The sequence below is a fragment of the Cydia fagiglandana genome, chromosome 15, assembly GCF_963556715.1.
Source record: "Cydia fagiglandana chromosome 15, ilCydFagi1.1, whole genome shotgun sequence".
NCBI lineage: Eukaryota > Metazoa > Arthropoda > Insecta > Lepidoptera > Tortricidae > Cydia > Cydia fagiglandana.
The window spans coordinates 4,864,208-4,886,052 of record NC_085946.1 but is presented as its reverse complement, the minus strand read 5'-3'; the positions used below and the strand labels follow the sequence as shown (position 1 = coordinate 4,886,052).

Below are 21,845 nucleotides of genomic sequence, written 5' to 3'. Positions count from 1 at the left end.
GCAACTCTATTTTTTCTCTACCTCATAGAAACTACAATTTTAAGAACCATTTTTAGGAAATACATGTCCAAATTTATCGCTACGCGTAAATCAAAAGTAGACCTCACAAAACCTACTCGCCACGGCCCCTTTGCTTTACCTTTAGCATATCCCTTAATAATTGAAATCCATCATTTAATTCGCCCATTTCATCCCTTAGGGTAGTATTCCATCTGTTCAATATCTTGGTCCAATGTCATTGGTTCTCACTCTCTCATTAAACAAAATGTGAGACAATATACACATTGGACAGAGAAATTGGCCAGGTGGAATACTACCCTAATACAAGAATTTTAAAACTACCTACCGCGGGAATAAGAAATGGGGCTCATTTGTTTACTCGGAGTAATTAACAACGGAGACGCCATGTCTAAAATTTTCGGTACAAAATAGTCTGCCGTTTTTTGCGGGGGAGGGGCACATCAAATGTATAGGTACGTCATATCAGATAAACGTCAGTCCATACATATGGTTGACCATTGGCCGCCTATTTTCGACAGAGGGGAATGCCTGTTAATGGCGGCTCCATTGTTAATTACTCCGAGTTTGTTTATATGGAGTAAGAAATGGGGCCCATTTGTATAAGTTTATTTCACATAATTATATGGAGTAACTTCTTTTAGACCCCGTGTTAGAAGGGCCAAGCGAAGAAGGGATCCCGTGACCTAGTTACCGCGGGCACCCTCGTTCACACGACGCCCCCCTACAGATCGAAATTAAAATATAAATTACCACCCACCATATTACATCGGGATCCGGAACGAAGTTAAAGGGGATGACCATTAGGCGACGTTGTTTCCTGTAAAAGCTCCGTAACCGTATGACTATACTGTATAACATCGATACGATATGGATACGACCATGTCCTTACGGGCGTAACCTTGACCCCGTTTCATTTAACAAAAATTAAAGAGCTTAAAGTAAATGAGAAATATCAGAATGAATCCGATCCACGTAGTTATTAGGTATTTATAAATACAATAGGTATATGCTTTTTGAATGAATCTTACAACAAAATGTGTCTATCAAATTTATTTTTTAATGTCTTTGCCATAAAATTAATCATGACCTAGATTTTCTTGTTTGTATATATTTTGAACCTATGTAAATTTAATAATCAAATATTTAGTTTAGTTTGCTAATTTGTATACAGGACTGTTATTTATGACTTTATTAGATTTACATTAGTTTCTTTATTTTATCATCTAATTCTTATGAAGCTTTGAATTAAAATAATTTTGTGCAGAACGGAACGTTTTAAAAAAAAATGAAACAACGCCATTTTTCGCCTGGTGGCAGACATATGGTACTAATTTGTCAAAATAGGTTACAGTCCGACTACGTAAAAGAGTCCGTGTCAAGTTTTGTAAACTAATCGGGTCTCTCTTTCTCTCTTGTAGGTTTTATCGCACCAAAGCGCTTGTTATCGTGTTCCAGACATTATTTTGTAATTTATCCGCATAACGTACTGCAAGGCTACGTCGCTTACGTGCGTGTCGTTTTCCGTGAGGAGAAATACGTCGAAATCAGTGCATTATTGTTTCCTGAAACGTGAAAATGTGTAGTCGCGCAGTGCGCGGGTCGAACCAGTCTAGGTGAAAGACCCGGGCAAGTCAGGACTCCGACGCGTGACGATCCGCGACGGGGAAACGTGGTGTCGAACTAGCACGGCGGCCGTCGGGCGTCTGTTATCAAACAGGGCTCGGGCTCGGGCGGCATGGCGGAGGCGGCGCCCGGCGTCGTCGGCGAGGAGCCGGCCGGCATCGTGAAGGAGGGCTGGCTGCAGAAGCGCGGCGAGCACATCCGGAACTGGCGCGACCGCTACTTCGTGCTGTTTGACAACGGGGACCTGGTGGGCTTCAAGGCGCAGCCGGAGCGGCGGCACTACCGGGACCCGCTGAACAAGTTCACGGTGCGCGACTGCCAGATCATGGCCACGGACAAGCCACGGCCGTACACCTTCACGATCCGTGGTCTCCAGTGGACCACGGTCATCGAGCGCAACTTCTCTGTGGATACCGAGAAGGAACGGTAAGTTTGCTATAGCCATTAACTCGCCTGCTGCTGTAGCCAGTCTAACAAGTATCAATTTTGATGATGTGATGACATAAAAACATGTTATGCTCATTTATCAATGAAACAGCACATTATACCTAAACTAAGTTGTTTTTAAAACGGCACACTCAATAAGTAAACAACTGTCATCAAAAACACTCATTTAATTATACTCATCATGATGAGTGTAACAATATGACTAGTATTTATACATAAATATGAGTTATTTTTGTTGTCGTTGCAGCTGCTACATTTGCAATTTAGCGGAACCCTTAGCATGACCAATTGTATTTAATGTACAGTGATGGGTGCCTTACAAACATGCATGCTAATTTTGTTTGTTAATATTGGCACCTAAACCACCCGGGTTTACCAGAAAAACACTATTACAGCTGGTCAAGCAGATCTTGTCAGTAGAAAGAGGCGACAAATTTGTAAAATGTAGGCGCGAAGGGATATTGTCCCATAGGGAATTTGAATTTCGCGCCTTTTTTTACTGACAAGATTTGCTTGACCACCTATATAAATTAAATTTTATATTAATTACTCTCAGAAATAGTGCCTTTCCTTGTATATTTCGAACAAGACTCAGTTCGGGTGTTTGTATGCAGGTGCAGTTTACAGATTGGACTTTGAACCCTAATGTTTACAAAGGCACTGGCCGCCAATGCTACAGTAGCTTCTAGCCATCTTTAATTATAGTAAAATCTTAATTAATATCCTACATACATGGCTTTCCTTTAGGCTTTTAGGCAAGTTTTCATAACCGCCTCCAGGTGAGATATCTTTCAGGAATGACATCTTTATGGCAAAAGTTTAATTTAAAATTTGATTGACTCAATCAACTAGTATTTGGTGGCAGCCAAAAAACATTTTCATAATTATGAAAATGTTCATCATAATCATCATAATAGCCTTTTATTGCCAAAAACTAAAACAGTATTACAAAAAATATATAAACAAATTTACTTAAAAACTAACACATCGTATTCACCGGATTAGTGTTCAGCGTGTCATCTGACACATAGGCCTCTCCCAGCTGCTTCCATTCCTTTCTATCAATGGCTTTTCTGGTCCAGGTGGCGCCCCCTATCGACTTGATGTCATCCATCCATCTTTTAATTGGTCTACCTCTTTTTCTGTTACCGTCTCGTGGTTGCCAGTCTGTAATTATTTTGGTCCATTTTTCCTTACTATCCCGTGTCATATGGCCTGTCCATTGCCATTTTAACTTTCTTACTTTCTTGATTACGTCTTCTATTTTCGTTTTTGCTCTTATTTCATCTGCTCTTTTACGATCTTTTAATGTGATGTTCATCATACTTCTTTCTATTCCTCTTTGGCAGGTTCTAAGCTTTTGGAGATGTTTCTGAGTCAGTGCCCAAGTTTGGCAGCCATAGGTTATACATGGGAGGATACACAAGTTGAAAACTTTTTTCTTAGCTGACATTGGAAAGTGATTACTTTTAAGTATCTCCTTAAGCGACCAGAATCTTTTCCAAGCACTTGATACTCTTCTCTCTATTTCTAAAGTTGTCTGGTCTCTGAATGATATAATTTGTCCTAGATAAGTATAGTTCTGTACATATTCGATATTTTCATTATCTACTATTATGGGCCTTTCTTCTCTGTTTGTCATTATGTTCGTTTTTGATTTATTTATGGTAAGTCCGACTATTCTGCTTGCCTCTGTCAGCTGTTGCAGCATGTGTTGGAGCGTCTGAGCGTTGTCAGTTACCAGGACTAAATCGTCAGCAAACCTCAAGTGGTTAAGTGTCCAGCCGTTGATATTTATGCCAAGTGTATCCCATTGAAGGTCTCTGAATATATCCTCCAGTAAGGCAGAGAATAGTTTAGGTGACAATGGGTCTCCTTGTCTTACCCCCCTAGCTATTGGAAACTCTTCGCCAAGTGTTTCTAATTTTATTTGTGCTGTGCTATTCGAATATATGTTTTTAATCAAGCGTATGTATTTTTTTGGCACTCCTTGCCGGATTAGAGCTTTCCAAAGCGAACCATGGTTGATTGAATCGAATGCTTTGCTATAGTCCACAAATGCAATGTACAAAGCCTTTCCGTATTCTTGGCATTTCTCTATAAGTTGCTTTATAACATGCATATGATCGACAGTTGAGAATCCTGCTCTAAAGCCAGCTTGTTCCATGGGTTGTTCTTCATCCAGTACACTTTCTATTCTATTTAGCAGCAATTTAGAGAACACTTTGTAGATATTAGACATAAGGCTTATGGGCCTATAGTTTTCAATCATGCTTCTGTCTCCTTTTTTATGTAGTAATATAATGACGCTTTTGGTCCATTGAGATGGTATAAGTTCCGCACTTAAAACGGTGTTGTATATCTCTGTGAGTTTTCTCAAGTTTTCCGGAGTAGTTATAGAATGTCTGATCATCTCATTCGTTATCTGGTCTGGTCCTGGTGCCTTATCGATTTTTTGAGTGCTAACCGCTTTTTCTACTTCTGACTGAAGAAATGGTGGTATGAAATGAAATGTTACGTATAGAAAATGAAAATGTTACGTATAGAAAATTGTAAAAGAACCGTAAAGAGCCAGTGGGTACTCACGATACGGCGCGGGTCCTTGAAGCTGGTAGTTTGAGAGCTTGTAATTAGCCTTTTGGAATTCACGGGCCTATAAATCCCGGTCTTTTGATAGGCTTGCGTGGGGATATAGATCCAACACGTAGAGGCCCCTTGGAGAGCTTTAATGTCATGTAGAATGCCTGCTGGAACCCGTTCACAGGCAGCAGGCATTGGGACTATTGTAGAAAAAGTGAACAGTATTCCGGTCTATGGATTGATGTTTGGGTGGACAATGAGACTGGGCTATTGTAAAAGAGGTCGGACACCTGCCATAATAGCACACCTAATTAGCCTTTATTATTGAAATAAATCATAAATCATCTCATTTATTCGTGATAAACTATAACATACACAAGTTAAGAACAACAAAGAAAGTTAAACATAAAATAAATAAATAGTTTACCACGAAATGGTCCACATTGCATATATTGATTTGGTTTAACAAATTTAGTTCGAGAGCTTAGTGCAAATTATATTTCATCAACTATATTAGTGGCCAATTGGCCATGCACATGTTTGGCTTAGACATTTTAGTGCATATGTTTACATAGGTAGGGTAATTCGCCAGTAACTGGCCTCCAGCCAATAACTGGCCACCCTAAACTAAAAATTAATTCTATTCACCTATAAACAGAATTCATTTTAGTATAAGGTTTCAATAACTGGCCAGCCTTCAATAACTAGCCACCTTATACTAAAATGAATTATATTTATAGGTGAATAGAATTCATTTTTAGTGTAGTGTGGCCAGTTACTGACGAATTACCCTACTTAGCTGTTTGGCAAAGTAATTTTCTCTCATGGTGGATATTTTCTGTGTAGACCTATTGAAGCACAAATCACTACACCTTATAAAACAAAGTCCCCAAGTCTGTCTGTATGTATGTATATTCTTGATAAACTCAAAAACTACTTTTCATGCGGGTTTCACATACCGATAGAGTGATTCTTGAGGAAGGTTTAGGTATTTTGTTTGTAAGTTAAAGACTTACATCCTCTGCTTTCTACACGATCGTCAGAGACGCGTTGGACAGTAAACGGGTGGAGACAGATCATCCGCTCCAGATGCAACCCTTGTACTGACCACAATCCTCAGACATGAGGGACCAACCAAAGAGAGTATAATTTGTAGGTTTTGTGTAAGCCATGCAAAGCCAGGGCCTGTCTGTGTAGAGTATTAAAAGACCAACACTATGCAACCTATAAACTGAATAATTTATCAGAACAATATGTTAGAGATCTACTCAAATCAATGTTAGCTGCGGAAACATATTCTTTCCTCATATAACAAGGAAACTTAACAGTAAAGCTAATATTAAGGCATAATTATTAATCAGTTGTGTACATATATGAATGTAAGGATAATGTTAACAAATGCAATATATTTAACTTAGAAAAGTTTAAAATTTCCTTGGAAATCCTTTTTATAGGCTCTTGGTGGCTAGAAGGAAGGAAATTGTTTATTTTATTTAACAAAGACTTGTTTGTTTGCCACCGACATGGTATAAAAAAATCTCAAAAACCCATACATATAAAAAATCTATCAAAAGATTTTACCCGAGCATATTTACATACATACCTACAGTCGCCATAAGATATATCGGAGCGGCCAAGGTGTTCACAATATCTGAACACGCACTCTAACGCCCTGACAATAGAGACGTGTTCAGATATTTGTGATCACCTTGGCCGCTCCGATATATCTGATGGCGACTGTACAATCATTGCAATATAACTAAAAGCTTGTAAAATGGGCACTTAGCTTATCAGGTGCAATATCTTTAAAGCCATACAATGGCATCCATACAGGGTGATTCAGGAGACGTGAGCAGGACTAACACTGTGGATTTCGTAAATTATAAGCAACTGTTTCGTATCAGTATTAGTGAGGTTAACGTTAATGTTCTAGTCGTGTTGAAAAAAATAAAGTTATTAATTTATTTACAACATGAATGGTCACCCTAAAATTAGAATACTAAACTACCGATATTCTGTGTCAAATTGAATGTCATAACTGTCATCACGGTCTGGTTACTTTTGAAAACTCGTATCTCACTCAAGTTTGACAGTTTATTTTCCTCGTAATCAAAATGCTCTGTAGGGTTACCATGATTGTAGAGAATTAGATTTGCTCTCACCAAAAAGTAAAAAAATAGGAAAAGGTGTGGTTGTTTCACCTAAATACTACGGTGATCGATCAATTATCAGTTACTGAGTGTGTAGGATGAGTCCTGCTCACGTCTCATGAATCACCCTGTATACAAAAACTTAATGACTTTGTTTACATGATGCAAATTGGCAGAAAAGACCGTAAGCCTGACCATAGAGAAATATAGTAAGAATAGAGTGCTCACTCCATACATCAGTTTTGGTAACAAAGAGACTATTATTTTCGTAGTCGACATAGCTGAATTATCAGTACTGCTACTTGATACTAGTATTCTCTCGTGTCGCGACTCACGAAAATTGTATTGAACAACAATTTACAACTAATATTAAAAGCAGAAGGAGTTGAAAATAAAGTTCCAGTTATAATATTAGCTGAAAATTGTCTAAAACTGATGTATGGATGGAGTGAGCACTCTATGTAGTTTTTTCTCTATGGCCTGACCCACTCGGTCTTAATGCCTGTTTGCCCTTCATTTAATTTTTTAACTATCTGGATTGTATTTTTTTATCATAATTGTCAACTTGTGAATAAGACCCTACCAGTGATTACTACTTTATAAAAATGCCATCAAAAATCACCCTTATTTACAATAAAATAATTAAACATCTTTGCTCTGTGCCATGAACTTGTTTTTATACTTTTTATGATATATTATAAGGTCAATGCGGTCAAAGCTGTCGGCGGGAAATTACTTACGTAGACGAGCGTGTTTTTAATTTATTTCGGTTACCGACGCGCCGTCGGAAAGTTTGTAAACTTTGTAAAAGTTTGTGAACTTTCCGACGGCGAAATATCCACATAAAAAAAATTCAGACACGTCATTTGTTTTTGTATGGGGTAGGATATTGTTTATTTCCAAAATGAAGGTTTCCTTTATTTTCTAGGAAAATTCCAACGTTTTGGAAACTTTCCGAAACGAGAGCACCAGATGCTTAGCATCTTGTTTCTTCGTTTCCTGATTTAATATCTGTATCTTCCGCAGCGAGGAGTGGGTGGCGGCGATACGCTTCGTGTCATCCCAGCTGAGCGCGGGGGGCCCCAGTGCGGGCTCGAGCACCGCCCAGGACGCCGAGGACCGCGACATCGCGCAGCTCGGCACCAGCTTTAAGGACCCGCGCCGTATCGTGAGTACCCACGGGCTCTTTACGGCTCTTTTAGTATTTTTTATACGTAACTGTGAAGATGCTGGTCTTAGCTGAGCGCTGGGGGCCCCACAGTGCGGGTTCTTTTACTATTTTCTCTACGTAACGGTGGAGATGCTAGTCTCAGCTGAGCGTCGGGCTTGGGTTTCGCACAAGATGCGGAGGGCCTCGACATCGCGCGCAACTGGGCACAAGCCGAGGACCCGCACCGTATAGTAAGTTCCATGTGTCCTATAAATGGCCCAGTCATAATGTCCAGGTGGCTCAAACCTGCAAAAAAAGAGCGTACTCCCATCTTAAAAGGCCAACAACTCAATTGCAGCCCCTCTGGTGGTACAGGTGTCCATAAAGGTCTCTGCCCACTACACCATATCATACCATGACCGTGCTATGAACGTATCAGGCACGGAATGTAACGCGATACGGCCTACTATGCCCACTACACCGTATCCACATTGTACATAACGGGTTTAACTAGTGCCCGTAGTAACCGCGCATCATCCCCATAGCATATCCGCCTATATAATCCCCGTAGCATCCGCGTTTCATCCCCTTAGTACCCGCGTTTTATTCGCGAGAATATTCGTCAGAAAGAGCCAGCGAATAGTTATCAGACTGGTAAGAGCGAGCAAGAAATATGTATAGCAACGCGTTTATAACGGGCTTAGAACAGTATGCGGTTAAACACCATATGCGGTTAAACCCCGTATGCCCACCGTTTCGCCGCCTGCACGCACCGTTCTGGCAACGTTGCGTGCCATGCACGGAGCGTTTCGGCACCGGCAAAATATCCTCGCCGACTATTTTTGACGGTCCGTGCATGGCACGCGACGAGTATGGTCGGTGACGGAACGGGCTAGTGGGCATAGTCTCATACTTTTTCATACAAAGAATATTTTTTTGCCTGACACGTTCATAGCACGGTCATGGTATGATACGGTGTAGTGGGCAGAGACCTTAATTGCTTTACCATCAGTAGATTCGTCTGTTCGTTTGGCGGCTATATCGTAAAAACATGCCTACTCCCTAAGCCCCTATTAATGAAGGATATTTTTGCTGTCGACCATACATTGTTATTTTTAATTTTATTTAACATATTTCGCCTGCATCCATTTGAATTAATTGGCGCGAAACGACCAAAGGCCCCGTTAATTTGGTATTCCCGTTTTTGCGATAGCCGCCCGCTCTCCTCTTTTTGGCATTGTTTGCCATTTTTCCTGGTAGTCGTTTATGGTTTAGCGGCCTTCAGTTTTTATCGTGGCTCCAAAACGATAACTAAAGAACCTTTGCAGTGCAAAAGTTAAAGGAAAACTTGAACGGAATCCACAGGATTAGTTGAGCTTAGAGATTTCATGCGGTTATTAAATATAAGTTTTTAAGTTAAAGTCGTATCGATTAAAAATGTTCTTGACTGCGCAGAAAAAAATCCAAAAACAACTAGGGTCAACCGGGGTAAATGCATCACTTGAGGTAAATGCGTCTTTTACCTAAACGTTTCTTTTATTGCAATTTAAATAAAAAATTAAACATGAATTGTAGACTGAATATAGTGCCAAAAGAATAGAACACTACCAATAAATCAAAAGAGAAGAAGATATTCGAACGTGTTGTGTATTTCGCGGTAGCTTATCTTCTTATAAAATTTAATAAACATCTGCGTCTGAATTTCGCGCCTTATTTGAATCTGTCTCCCACTTGACGATTCTTATGTCCAATGTCACTTCATATTCTTGTACTCCGTGACCCATGTATTTTACGAGTGTTTTTATAGAAAATTAAAGCAATCTTTACTGTCAGTAGAAAAAGGCGGCAAATTTGAAAAACGTAGGCGCGAAGGGATATCGTCTCATACCTATCGTATTTCGTCTCATAGAAAATTTGAATTTCGCGCCTTCTTCTACTGACAAGATTTGCTTGTCCATCTATACATACAAAGTTAAGGTAACATCGATAACAGACATGTCGATATTTCATTTCAATCACTTTATTTTGCCACAAAAACTTCTATGTCTGGTCATGAATGAATTCTTGTTCAATTGTATAGTTCGTTTTTTTTAGCATTAGAAAGAACTTGCAAGAAGGTAAGCGATCTTGACAAGTCTTTTAATTGAAAAACGCTATTTAAAAATCAGTAACTATTACTTATGAAAGCAGAAGAATATAAATGATCGTATTAGATTCATAATTGTTACATATTTGCCGTGACTTATTTTTAAAACGTGTTTTTCAATAAATAGACCCATCAAGATTGTTTACCTTATTTCTAATGCTAAAAAAACGAAGTATAACCACTGCACTATCGCCTGCAACTGACGCACGCCGATCAGGAAAACCGCGCTGACTCAGCGCGCGTCACACAGAGGGCCTACCGCGAACCACGTTCCACGTATTGCCTCTCTGTCGCACTTGTAAATTCGTACATAAGTGTGACAGGGAAGCAACACGTCGAACGTCGTTCGCGGTAGAACCTCAGCTTATTTTGTACGATGCCCGCGATAACGGGATGAGGATGTTTGCGTTTACTTGCCCTTTTACGGCCTGTGTCTGCAACAACACTCTTGAAAGACCATCGATGGACTTTATGTTGTTGCAATAAGGTCTACAGTCAGTTAACGGTGTGGACGATGTTATAACCTCGTAAGGCCCAATGTGCATTACAATGTACACTCCGTTTCAATCTAAATAGAACCTTTTATAGACCAAATAAAGTAGCATTTCTTCAACAAAGGTTCCAAGAACCGTACTGCGTATATCTTATCTTTTCCTGTTCATTTCTACGATCGATTCTAAAACTTGTTATCAATTTTGGTGCATAGCAGTTAGGCGCAAATTTTTGGTCGTCGCTTTGGCTCTTAAAAGGTTAATTCTTAGAATCGTTCTCACTGCAAATGTTAACATTTTTCCTGTTAATTCGTATCTACCCTAGGCTATTCAAGGTAGCACAAATATTTATACAGTCAGCATAGATAGGTACTTATATTATGTATCTACAGATGTAGTCAGTCATCCTTGCCATCGTATTAACCCGTCGTATTACTAATTAAATATAATAATAATTAAAATTAACCGCTGATAGAAACATGATATATATAGCAAATGTTGAATATCCTCATTCCTACAATAACTTTACTTTCCCTTTAATTTTCCTTTACGCATTAATAAAATTAAATGTTGTATAATATTATGAGGTAAAAAACTGTTTTAGAAATACAGATTTATTACATCGATATTTATTTTAATTAAACCTTTTTGCCTGCAGACTTTGGAAAAGTTCGAGTTCTTGAAAGTGCTCGGAAAGGGGACGTTCGGCAAAGTTGTCCTGTCGCGCGAGAAGGGCACAGGCAAGCTGTACGCCATGAAGATCCTGAAGAAGCATCTCATCATCCAGAAGGACGAGGTCACGCACACGCTCACAGAGAACCACGTGCTTAAGAAGACTAAGCATCCTTTTCTCACGGTAACTGATGAATTATTTATTACTAGCTTTTGCCCCCGACTTCGTCTGCGTGGAATTAGTGACAGCAGCTAAAATAGGTATATCGCCTAACCTAAATGTAAATACCGATAATGCTAATAGCAATCATTCAATTCGCGCATTGTTTACTTCGATTATTAGGCAATTCATTAACTGTTTCAATTCCACCCCCCTTTGCACTCTCTGCCCCCCCTTTGCTCTTCAGGGATGATTTTCGACATAAAAACTGTTCTAGGTCCTTCCCCGGGACTATCTGTATACCAAATTTCAACTAAATCGGTTCAGCGGCTTAACCGTGAAGAGGTAACAGACAGCAGACAGACACACTTTCGCATGTGGAAGCAGTATGGATTATTATATTTATTATTCAAAGCCCACTGCGTTCCATTCATGAGCAAAGGCCTCCCTCCACTCGTCTCTGTTTAGTGCTATATCTGGCCAGCCTCTCAAAAAGGAGTCCAAGTTATCCCGCCATTGCCGACGAGGTCTCCGTGATTAACTTGGCTCAGAAGTCGTGATGAATAGCAGTTAGAGCATTTATAAACTGAAATAGATGTCATATACGAACGAAAAAGTGACCAAGGCCTCCAGTGCTCAGGGCTGGGACCGAACCAGTGTCCTCTGCATTCGCGGCAGATTCCTCAATCACGCGGCCACCCGACTCACAGCGGCATGGGTCGAATTTTCTTAAGTGTATGCAATCTCTTAAAGGCTTACGACGCAAGTTAGTAAAACGGTTTAACTCACGTCTTTTTAACAGACTTCAATGGAGGTGGTTCTAGTCTTTTTTTAGTTACTCGCGTGACATGTTTCGGAATGCTTAGGTATTCAAGCACTAACAGTGCATGAATAGCGGTCACAAAGGTCGCGCTAGTGTCTAAATATATTTTATCATAATAGGACAATAATTAATCAAGACACAAGGAAAAGTAAACAACCTAAATAGAAGTATTCAAGGAAACTTCATTATTTTAGAATATCTGCCTCTTTCCTCGTGATAATAACTGTCTATTTAAGTGTAAGATTACTGTTTATTTATATCGACTTTGCCCTTACATAAAGAAGTAGGTACCATTTATTTGGTGTTAGGTACCAAATGACTAGGTTTTTATGTGGTTAAGTACTTAAAACAGATGTCCCTAGTAATCCTAGCGACTAGCAACCAAAATATCGCGCAAGATAGCGCATTTTGCGATATTTCACCATCTGAAAACCCTGACGAATTTATAGTGTATGTTGATATTTCCAAAAAAACAGAAGAAACAGGTTTCAGCCGAACTCTATATGCACTCAATAGCGTTTCTTTTAACCCTTTGACGCCACGCCCTTGGCGGCGCGTCATCGTGATCCTTGTCAGAATGATCCTTATCAGAATCATCCTTATCAGAATGATCCTTGTCAAAATGATCCTTATCAGAATGATCCTTGTCAGAATGCACGAAAGTTGATATTGGGCTGTAGCGCGCGCGTAGTTGACGTCTTTGGCATAAGTAAAGGCATACATTATTAAAAATGTAGCCCATAATTTTTCCATCGTATTTGGAAATGTTCGTATTTGTCATGCTACTTCAGTCAACATCAGTACTTTTTGTACCGAGACTGACTGAAATAGCAAGACACGTTCGTACGTTTCCTAGGAAATACGATGAAAAACAATTATGCACTACATCTGTAACTGTTTATTGGTTGCAGGCGCTCCGCTTCTCGTTCCAAACCGCCGACCGGGTGTTCTTCGTCATGGAGTATGCCAACGGAGGCGAACTTTTCTTCCACCTCTCCCGCGAACGTTCCTTCACCGAAGACAGGGCGCGATTCTACGGCGCTGAGATCGTCAGCGCACTCGGATACTTGCATTCTGAGGGCATTATATACCGCGATCTGAAGTTGGAGAATCTGCTGTTGGATAAAGATGGACATGTCAAGATTGCCGACTTTGGACTCTGCAAGGTACGTTAATTACAACTATTCATCTCGCAAACGCTTCTTTGAAGAGAGGATGATTTTACGGCGCCGAGATTGTCAGCGCGCTTGGATACTTGCATTCTGAGGGCATTATATACCGCGATCTGAAGTTGGAGAATCTGCTGTTGGATAAAGATGGACACGTCAAGATTGCTGACTTTGGACTCTGCAAGGTACGTTAATTACAACTATTCATCTCGCAAACGCTTCTTTGAAGAGAGGATGATTCTACGGCGCTGAGATTGTCAGCGCACTTGGATACTTGCATTCTGGGGGCATTATATACCGCGATCTGAAGTTGGAGAATCTGCTGTTGGATAAAGATGGACACGTCAAGATTGCCGACTTTGGACTCTGCAAGGTACGTTAGTTACAACTATTCATCTCGCAAACGCTTCTTTGAAGAGAGGATGATTCTACGGCGCTGAGATTGTCAGCGCACTTGGATACTTGCATACTGGGGGCATTATATACCGCGATCTGAAGTTGGAGAATCTGCTGTTGGATAAAGATGGACACGTCAAGATTGCTGACTTTGGACTCTGCAAGGTAAAATATATACAGCTATTATTCCATTTGAGGAAAAGACGTGCTTATATGGCGTTGAGATCGATAGTGCACTTGTAAACTTGCTCTCTGAAATTAGGTGATTTTGTACCATCTAATTTATAGATCACAATTTGTAGGCTTACCTTATTAGCTGGCCCGTCTTGCTATCTCGTTGCCCCGATTTCTAGGTTAATTTACAGACTTCTTAAAAAAAATCTTTTAAATATATCGCAATTGTTTCTCTAAAGAGGACGCATTTCTACAGGGCGGAGATTTTGTTGTCAGGCTACTGCAACTATAGTTCGGGAACCAAATTGAATTGACACAATAGTCCAATTTTTATGTGTTGTATGTTTAGGTGAACATAACGTACGGGCGCACCACGAAGACGTTCTGCGGCACGCCCGAGTACCTGGCGCCCGAGGTGCTGGAGGACGCGGACTACGGGCCCGCCGTGGACTGGTGGGGCACCGGAGTGGTCCTCTACGAGATGGTCTGCGGCCGGCTGCCCTTCTACAACCGAGACCACGAGGTACCAATATCATCATCTACCCGTCTCCACCCACTGCTGGATCAAGGCTTCATTATCCCCTCGTATGCTTAGACACGAATCCGTGCGTGTGAATTTAAATCTATTGTTTTAAATGTCAAGGTCACTTATTCAATGATTATATTTGACAGGCCGCATACGGGTTATGCATTCGAGTCTCTATTGTTTCCCATAAAGTTTTAAGTCATAATGTATTGTTTTTCAGCATTTTCGTTAGTCATAATTTGGCTTTTCTCAGAAACGTGTAAGTTTTCAGGACTGCCATAAAACAAATCTAACCTAACCTATGTATAGGATAACCTTACGAAAATCCTGAAAAGCTAACGGTTTCAGAATTATGACTAATGATAATCTGATAATCATTATTACATTATGATTTTCAATCATTATGTCAAGCAAAGGGATCCGTATGCATTCTCCACTCACTGAGAGTGTGCATTCATTTTCTTCCTTCCTTCTTCGTGATAGTTTTTCCTTCTTCCATTTGTATCGCTCATAGACTAGGAATCCTCTAGACCGAGTTTAAAGCAATTATTTCATGCAACCGATGATGCCAAAAATGCGGGGGTGCGCGGGACGAGGTGAGCGAAGTCCCGTGCCGTGATTGATCCGTTCACGGACACGGACGTCACACAAAGACACTTTCGACTCGAACATGGAGTAAAATTACCGTATGCGTGGCAGAGGGAGTTGCGCGACTATGCTAAGTCTGGAGGATATTTTGTCTGTGGTTTCGCTTAACTTCAAACTAGTAAATCCATTCCACCCTCTCGGCAAATATCTACACTATTTACCTTTTCTTAATACCAAAACCGTTTAATCAAACAGATGGATTTACCCGAGTTGGAAATTAAGCCACTCATTTATCTTCGCTCGCGCGAAATTCGCTCGCGAAATTTGGGTAATTAACTTAAAATTCTATTTTTAATGAATTCAACGTTTATTCACTAACTAGGCTAGTTTTTAATTAGTGCATATACCTCAATTTTTTTTTTCAATAGCCTAGTTTGTGTCCCACTGCTGGGCAAAGGCCTCCCCCTTCTTCCGCCACTCGTCACGGTTTTGTGCATGTTCCCGCCAGTCGCTGCAAAAAGCGTCAAGGTCATCCCGCCATCTCTTTTTTGGTCTACCTCTGCCCCGGCTAATCTGCGGTGTCCATTCGGTAGCCACTTTGGCCCAACGATCCGGGTGCATACGGCATATACGTCAATACTACAGGAAAATGGCGTAAATTTTATATGCCTACATCCTATTATGTGTATATACCGTAGTTTTTTTCTTGGCCACCGGATATTTTGTTAGTTAGTTGCATAATATCATAAAACCATAATTTAAATTTCGTTTTCCTGTTGATCGGTCAAAACATCCTGTTAGGACGCAGACATGCGTCAAAGCGTTTTAGAAATAGGTACAAACAGCGACCCTCCTAACTAACACTAACTGAACAGCAGGGATGTTGCGGATGCAGATTTCTTGACATCCGCGGATGCGGATGCGGATATTTACGGCCTCACATCCGCGGATGCGGATGCGGATGCGGATGTCAAGATTTGGTACTTAAAAAACGTCAAATATTAAATTTTTAGCATTTTTTTATTTAAAAAAAACGAAAAGAATAGTATTGTAGCAATAATGTAGGTGCGTTTTATTTAATTAACCTACTGTTTAAGTTACTACTTGGCCGACTTTTCGGGATCTAGACGATTTCGTTATATATAATGACGAAATTACCTAGCACTTACGCCGCCTGCGCCGCCGCTAATACGTTCCTGTTACCGACTTGGTCGACATCCGCATCATGCGGATGCTCCGTATCGATTTTATGCGGATGCGGATGTTGAAAATAATGCGGATGTTCCGCGGATGCGGATGCGGATACGAATATCCGCAACATCCCTGCTGTACAGTCAGCAGCAGAAGTTGCTAAACGGGCGAGGTGTTCTAAATTACCTTGACACGCTCTTATTCTCTTAACAATAAAGTCGCGTCAAGATCATTTTGAACACCTGGCCCGCTTGCTGACTGTACATCGGTGTACCTTGTTACAAAAGGCATAAGGTCCACCGATGTACAGTTAACAGTGTGGGCGATGGTACTGATGAGGTATTGATAGCTCCTTGGTTTTAGTAATTGTGTTCAGACCAATTCAGTTTATTTGACTGGGAACCCTATTATGTCAGGGCCTTAGAAGCCTTTAAGAGCTTTACCCCAGCTGCGTATCCACTAGAGGCAAACTCAGGTCGAGCAGCCTCAACTTGAAGCAAACAGCCTCAGTTTGAGGCTGCTCGCTCTGAGGCAAAGGCTCGAGGCGAATCGCCTCAGCTTGATCCGCAACGTGTGCAGTTTAAAGCCAAAACGCGTCGGTCGTCTCCATCAAATGCACGGCTCGGACTGAGGCTCCTTTGAGCACGGTAAAAAAACCGACAAAATATGGCTCGGCTCGCAGCGACGAATTTGCTTCGTGTCGCGGCGAGCCTCAGGTTGAGCAAGCGTCTCCACTTGCGCGGCCTCAGGGCGAGGCAGCTGCTCGACCCGAGGCTGCCTCTAATGGATACGCGGCAGCTTTACATCTAATTTTATTTCAATTTACATACAATTTAATAACAAAACTATCTACGCTTATGCAGGTGCTATTCGCCCTCATCGTATCAGAAGAGGTCCGGTTCCCACGGGCCCTCTCCGCGGCCGCGCGGAGCCTGCTCGCTGGCCTGCTCACTAAGGAGCCAGCATCGAGACTGGGCGGCGGACCTGATGACAGCCATGAGATCATGGCCCATCCCTTCTTCGCGTCAGTCAACTGGGCGGACTTGCTCGCTAAGAAGATCCCGCCACCGTTCAAACCTCAGGTAATACTTGTTAAGGGCCCTTTACTACACAGGGACATTGGCTGGGTCGCCATGTGTGGTGTGAGAACAGCTTCGTTTAAGTAGCATCAGGCACAAATATGTCTTGTAGTATGACTCGAAGCCTGTTTACTAAGGAGCCTGCTTTAAAACTGGGCGGTGGACCTGATGGCAGCCATGAGATCATGGCCCATCCCTTCTTCGCGTCCGTCAACTGGGCGGACTTGCTCGCCAAGAAGATTCCACCACCGTTCAAACCTCAGGTATGAAGTCTATATACTACTATATAAAACTTGTTGAAGGACGTTTTAAAATGCAGTCGGCAGGGTCGCCATGTATGGTGTGAGAACAGCTTCGTTTAAGCAGCGTCTGGTACGAATATGACTTGTAGTATGACACGAAGCCTGTTCGTTAGCCTAAGACTGGGCGGTGGACCTGATGATAGCCATAAAGATCATGGCCCATCCCTTCTTCTCGTCCGTCAATACTGCCACGGTTCAAGCTTCAGATGTTATAAAATGTAGTTGGCAGGGTCGACATGAATGGTGTGAGAACAGCTTCGTTTAAGTATGGTCAGATAAGAATATACCCATAGTGTGACTCTAGGCTTCCTGATGAGGTTGCTTGCTATTTTATGATTTTGACTAATCGGAACGAAAGCTTTACTATGTAATTAAGCTAGAGTTGCGGAAAGGGAGATTCGTGGGATGTATGGGGCCCAATACATTCCAAGACTCTTCTCTTTCCGAACAGACTATAGTCACTGTATGTTATACCATTATAAAAGAACTTGTAACTATATGATGCCCGCAGCACAGAGTGGTATCCCACCTACCCAATTTCTTTGTCTAATGTGTATTGCGTCTCACATTTTGCTTAATGAGAGAGTGAGACGCACTGACAATGGACAGGTAGAATATCACCCACACGCAGGTAGGTATTATTTGTTATTACAAGCTTTTATTTAGTTTCACCTGTCCCGTTGTCTGTAATCAAATCTGGCAAGTTAAATTTGATCCACTTCCCGGTTTCCGATTGAGCTGAAATTTTGCATACATCGAGCTGATCTGATGATGGAGACCATAGGAACTCTGTGATTGTGTTAGGGGTTTTATAGAATTGTCTCGATGAGTATTAGTTGTCTGTCGTAAGAAAGGTACAGTCAGCGATGAAAGCTTGTACCAAAAATGAAATTTCTGCCAAAACTTATTTATTTTCTAACAAATATAACACAGTTCTTTTGAGCTTGTAACTATATGATGTACGCAGCACAGGCAGGTATGTATTATTTAATTGTTTATCTAACTTAACTTTAAGGTGGAATCTGACACGGACACGCGCTACTTCGACTCCGAGTTCACGGGCGAGAGTGTGGAGCTGACGCCGCCCGAGCCGGACGGCGCGCTGGCGCGCATCCAGGAGGAGCGCTTCCCGGAGTTCTCCTACCAGGACATCTGCTCCTCCGCGCACTCCGCGCTGTCGTCGCTGCAGCCCCTGCAGCCGCTGCAGCCCCGCCAGCGCAGCCCGCCGCAGCCGCCCGGCTGGGCCTAGGCTTGGAAATGGGTCTCTATTGTTTCCCAAATAGTTTCAAGTCATAATGTATTGTTTGTCCGAATTTTCGTTAGTCATTATTGACTTTTCTCAGAAACGCGTAATTTTTAAGGATTGCCATAAAATAAACCTAACCTAATGTATCTACAGAATAACCTTACGAAAATCCTGAAAAGTTAACTGTTTCAGTTTTATGTCTAACGATAGTATGACAAACAATACATTATGACTTAAAACTTGATGGGAAACAATACCCTTGTAAATATTGGAGGTTGCACGTCAATCAAGTTTGAGGTAGGCAAATATCACCATGGATATTGGGCGTTTTCTAAAACAAATATCGGAAACCTGACTCTCACAGATCCTGGTGTTTTTGGGTTCTTTCAACTCAGAATCACTAGCGTATTCAATTCTGATGGTAAATAAAGTTGTCCCAAAAATTTGTATGAAAATTGTACGTTCCACTACGTCGCGCACATACAAGTGAAATATTTTTTCATACTAAAACGTGACGTGATGCAATGGACTTTTGGGACATCTTTTTTAATGCTGTCGATTCTGAGTAAAATGAGACCGAAAACGTCCAGATTTGAAAGAATCAGGTTTTCAATATTTATTTTTGAAACCGCTCGATTATGAAACGCATTAAATTCGTTCTTTAGGGTGATTCTCTTGTAAGTTAACTTAGTAATATAGTTTGTTAGGAACTTTCAAAAGAATCATCCTCAAAGTATCCGTAAATATACCGTGGGTTGGTTCGGTATAGGAGAATATACTCGCTTCAAAATTCTGTTGTACATGCAACCTCCAGTGGAATTATAAGCCTCTCGCTGACAACGACACACTTGACCACTTGTAGATAAGCCCGCTGTAGATATGCCTAAACTTAGCATGCTTAAATGTGTTCTTTGTACTGTCTTCTATGACATGTTATCTGCCTTGACGAACATTATTTTTCAGTCTTTCATTCGTTAAGGTAAATTTAGCCATACTTTAAACTCTCGCATTTTGCACACAATTAATGTCATTAACGGCTCTAACCCCGCAGACAGATGTCGCGTTAGACCCCTTACCCGTTAGATTGACATTAATTAAATTTAGCCATGTGTTTAACGGCCTATACTTAAATAATTCCAGTGAAACATGAACATACATGAGGGTTAGGCGGGAATGATTTCATGTATTTATAACTTTGTTTATTGTACAATAATTACCGAACTATGAATTACAAATAGGTAAGAAGCTTCAAATGTGCTTAGAAATGTTAAAATAGTATCGGTTTTTACATTTTTTACCTATTGTTTGGTTAGTGTAGAGCATTCCCGCACCAAAAACCCCGATGTATGAACATAAATTTGCTGGTATCATTAACATATTTTCTCAAAACTTAAACCTTTCGTAACGACTACTAAATTATTTAAGAGCTTCAACATTTTATTTTTTAATTAAATAAAACCCGTTTCAGTCGCAACATCAGCAATTTATATTGTTATAAAAACGTCTACAAATGGTCAGTTTGTGCCTGATTGTACAACCAGAAGGCATATCGCATTGCCGTCATAAACAAAATAAAACATCTGTCTTTCCAACTACAGAAGTAATGCATAATTTTTGCTTCGTATTTTCACGGAAACGTACGAACGTAGCTTGCTATTTCAGTCAGTCTCGGTACAAAAAGTACTGAGGTTGACTGAAGTAGCATGACATACGAACGTTTCCGAGAAAATACGATTGAAGACAATTATGCACCACATCTGTACTCTTCTTTATCTTTAGTTGTTACCTCGCCGATCTGCATTTATTTTATCCGTATACTTTCAACGATAAATTTGTATAAAAGTGAAACACGAGAGTCAGATGTTTTGTCTTGCTTTATTATGTCGGCTGTACACACTCGCCGAGTGTCGGCACCGCTCTGATCCAATCGGAGAAGCGCGAGACAAGACAAGGAAGAGCGAGACGAGAACGGAGCAGCATGTACACACTCGTTCTCGGCCTGTCTCGGGATCTCTCGGCGAGTGTGTACAGCTTGCATCACGAACGTGAACGCCTACAGAAAACTAATCGCAAAGGATGTGCTGTTGAGGCTAGAATTAATTCTGAAACTGGCAAAAAAACATCAAAAAGGTCCAAAGTTCAAGCCTTGAACTCGGGAACACGATATCGGGACAGCAATGAGGAATAAAATTCAACTCTAAATTTAAAACTTCAGGGTCGTTTTTTGGCTGGCAAATTTACTCTCCTTGGAATTTAGGGGTTGATTCTCATCATTGTTGCAGATACCACTTAGACAAAGGAACAAAAACACTACGCCATATAACTTAGAGAGCTCACTAGATGGCGTTGGCTTTATGTGTCTGAGCCTGCTTTGAACGGTCACTAGTTTCAAGTATACTCGTTAGTTTTTAAGCTGGGCCTTACGGCTAACATTGTCTATTGTAAGTAAAACCGCACGTGCTACCTGCATTAAAAAAGGTTTACGTAGCGCGTGCGGTTTTACTTACAATAGACGAAGAGTTAGGCGTAAGGGCCAGCTTGAAAACTAACGACTATACGTCTTATTCTGCCCTCGAACAGCGGTCTGCTTCGCGATTAGGCCGCCAATCGACAATCCGATTGTCAATGTAACTGCCTCGCAATCTGATTGTCCATGCGAATGTGTTGATGATTGATTTTTAACTGAGCTTTTTTACAATTTAAGAAACGATAAATTTGAGAATAGACGCATTTTTACATGTAAATTATAGCGCGGATATGCAATATTTAACACTGTTGCCGCGCGGTAAGGTCGCTAATGTGTCACAAGTATCTTTTAAAAGGTTTGAATGTACCTAACATCTACGCATGTATCTTTTTGTTGTACAGACTAAAAACGGAGTAATTCACTAACAAATTAATTATAAATTGG

The 21,845-nt window shown here is 40.9% G+C and overlaps 2 protein-coding genes across 2 annotated transcripts in view; both read left to right on the top strand.

Moving 5' to 3' along the window:
• LOC134671260 (large ribosomal subunit protein uL14m) overlaps positions 1-14,208 on the top strand; it is an 83,760-nt gene extending 69,552 nt beyond the window's left edge. Inside the window, exon 3 of the transcript XR_010099199.1 lies at positions 14,194-14,208. The gene's annotated coding sequence lies outside the window, so the exon portion shown is untranslated. The remainder of the gene's footprint in view (positions 1-14,193) is intronic.
• Positions 1,490-20,228, top strand: LOC134671237 (RAC serine/threonine-protein kinase). The gene is made up of 7 exons (XM_063529035.1): positions 1,490-2,070; positions 7,848-7,989; positions 11,267-11,464; positions 13,175-13,429; positions 14,352-14,525; positions 17,171-17,389; positions 18,704-20,228. The coding sequence occupies exons 1-7, from the start codon at positions 1,757-1,759 to the stop codon at positions 18,935-18,937; spliced, it is 1,536 nt and encodes a 511-aa protein (XP_063385105.1). The 5' UTR covers positions 1,490-1,756; the 3' UTR covers positions 18,938-20,228.
• Positions 20,229-21,845: the final 1,617 nt, after the last annotated feature.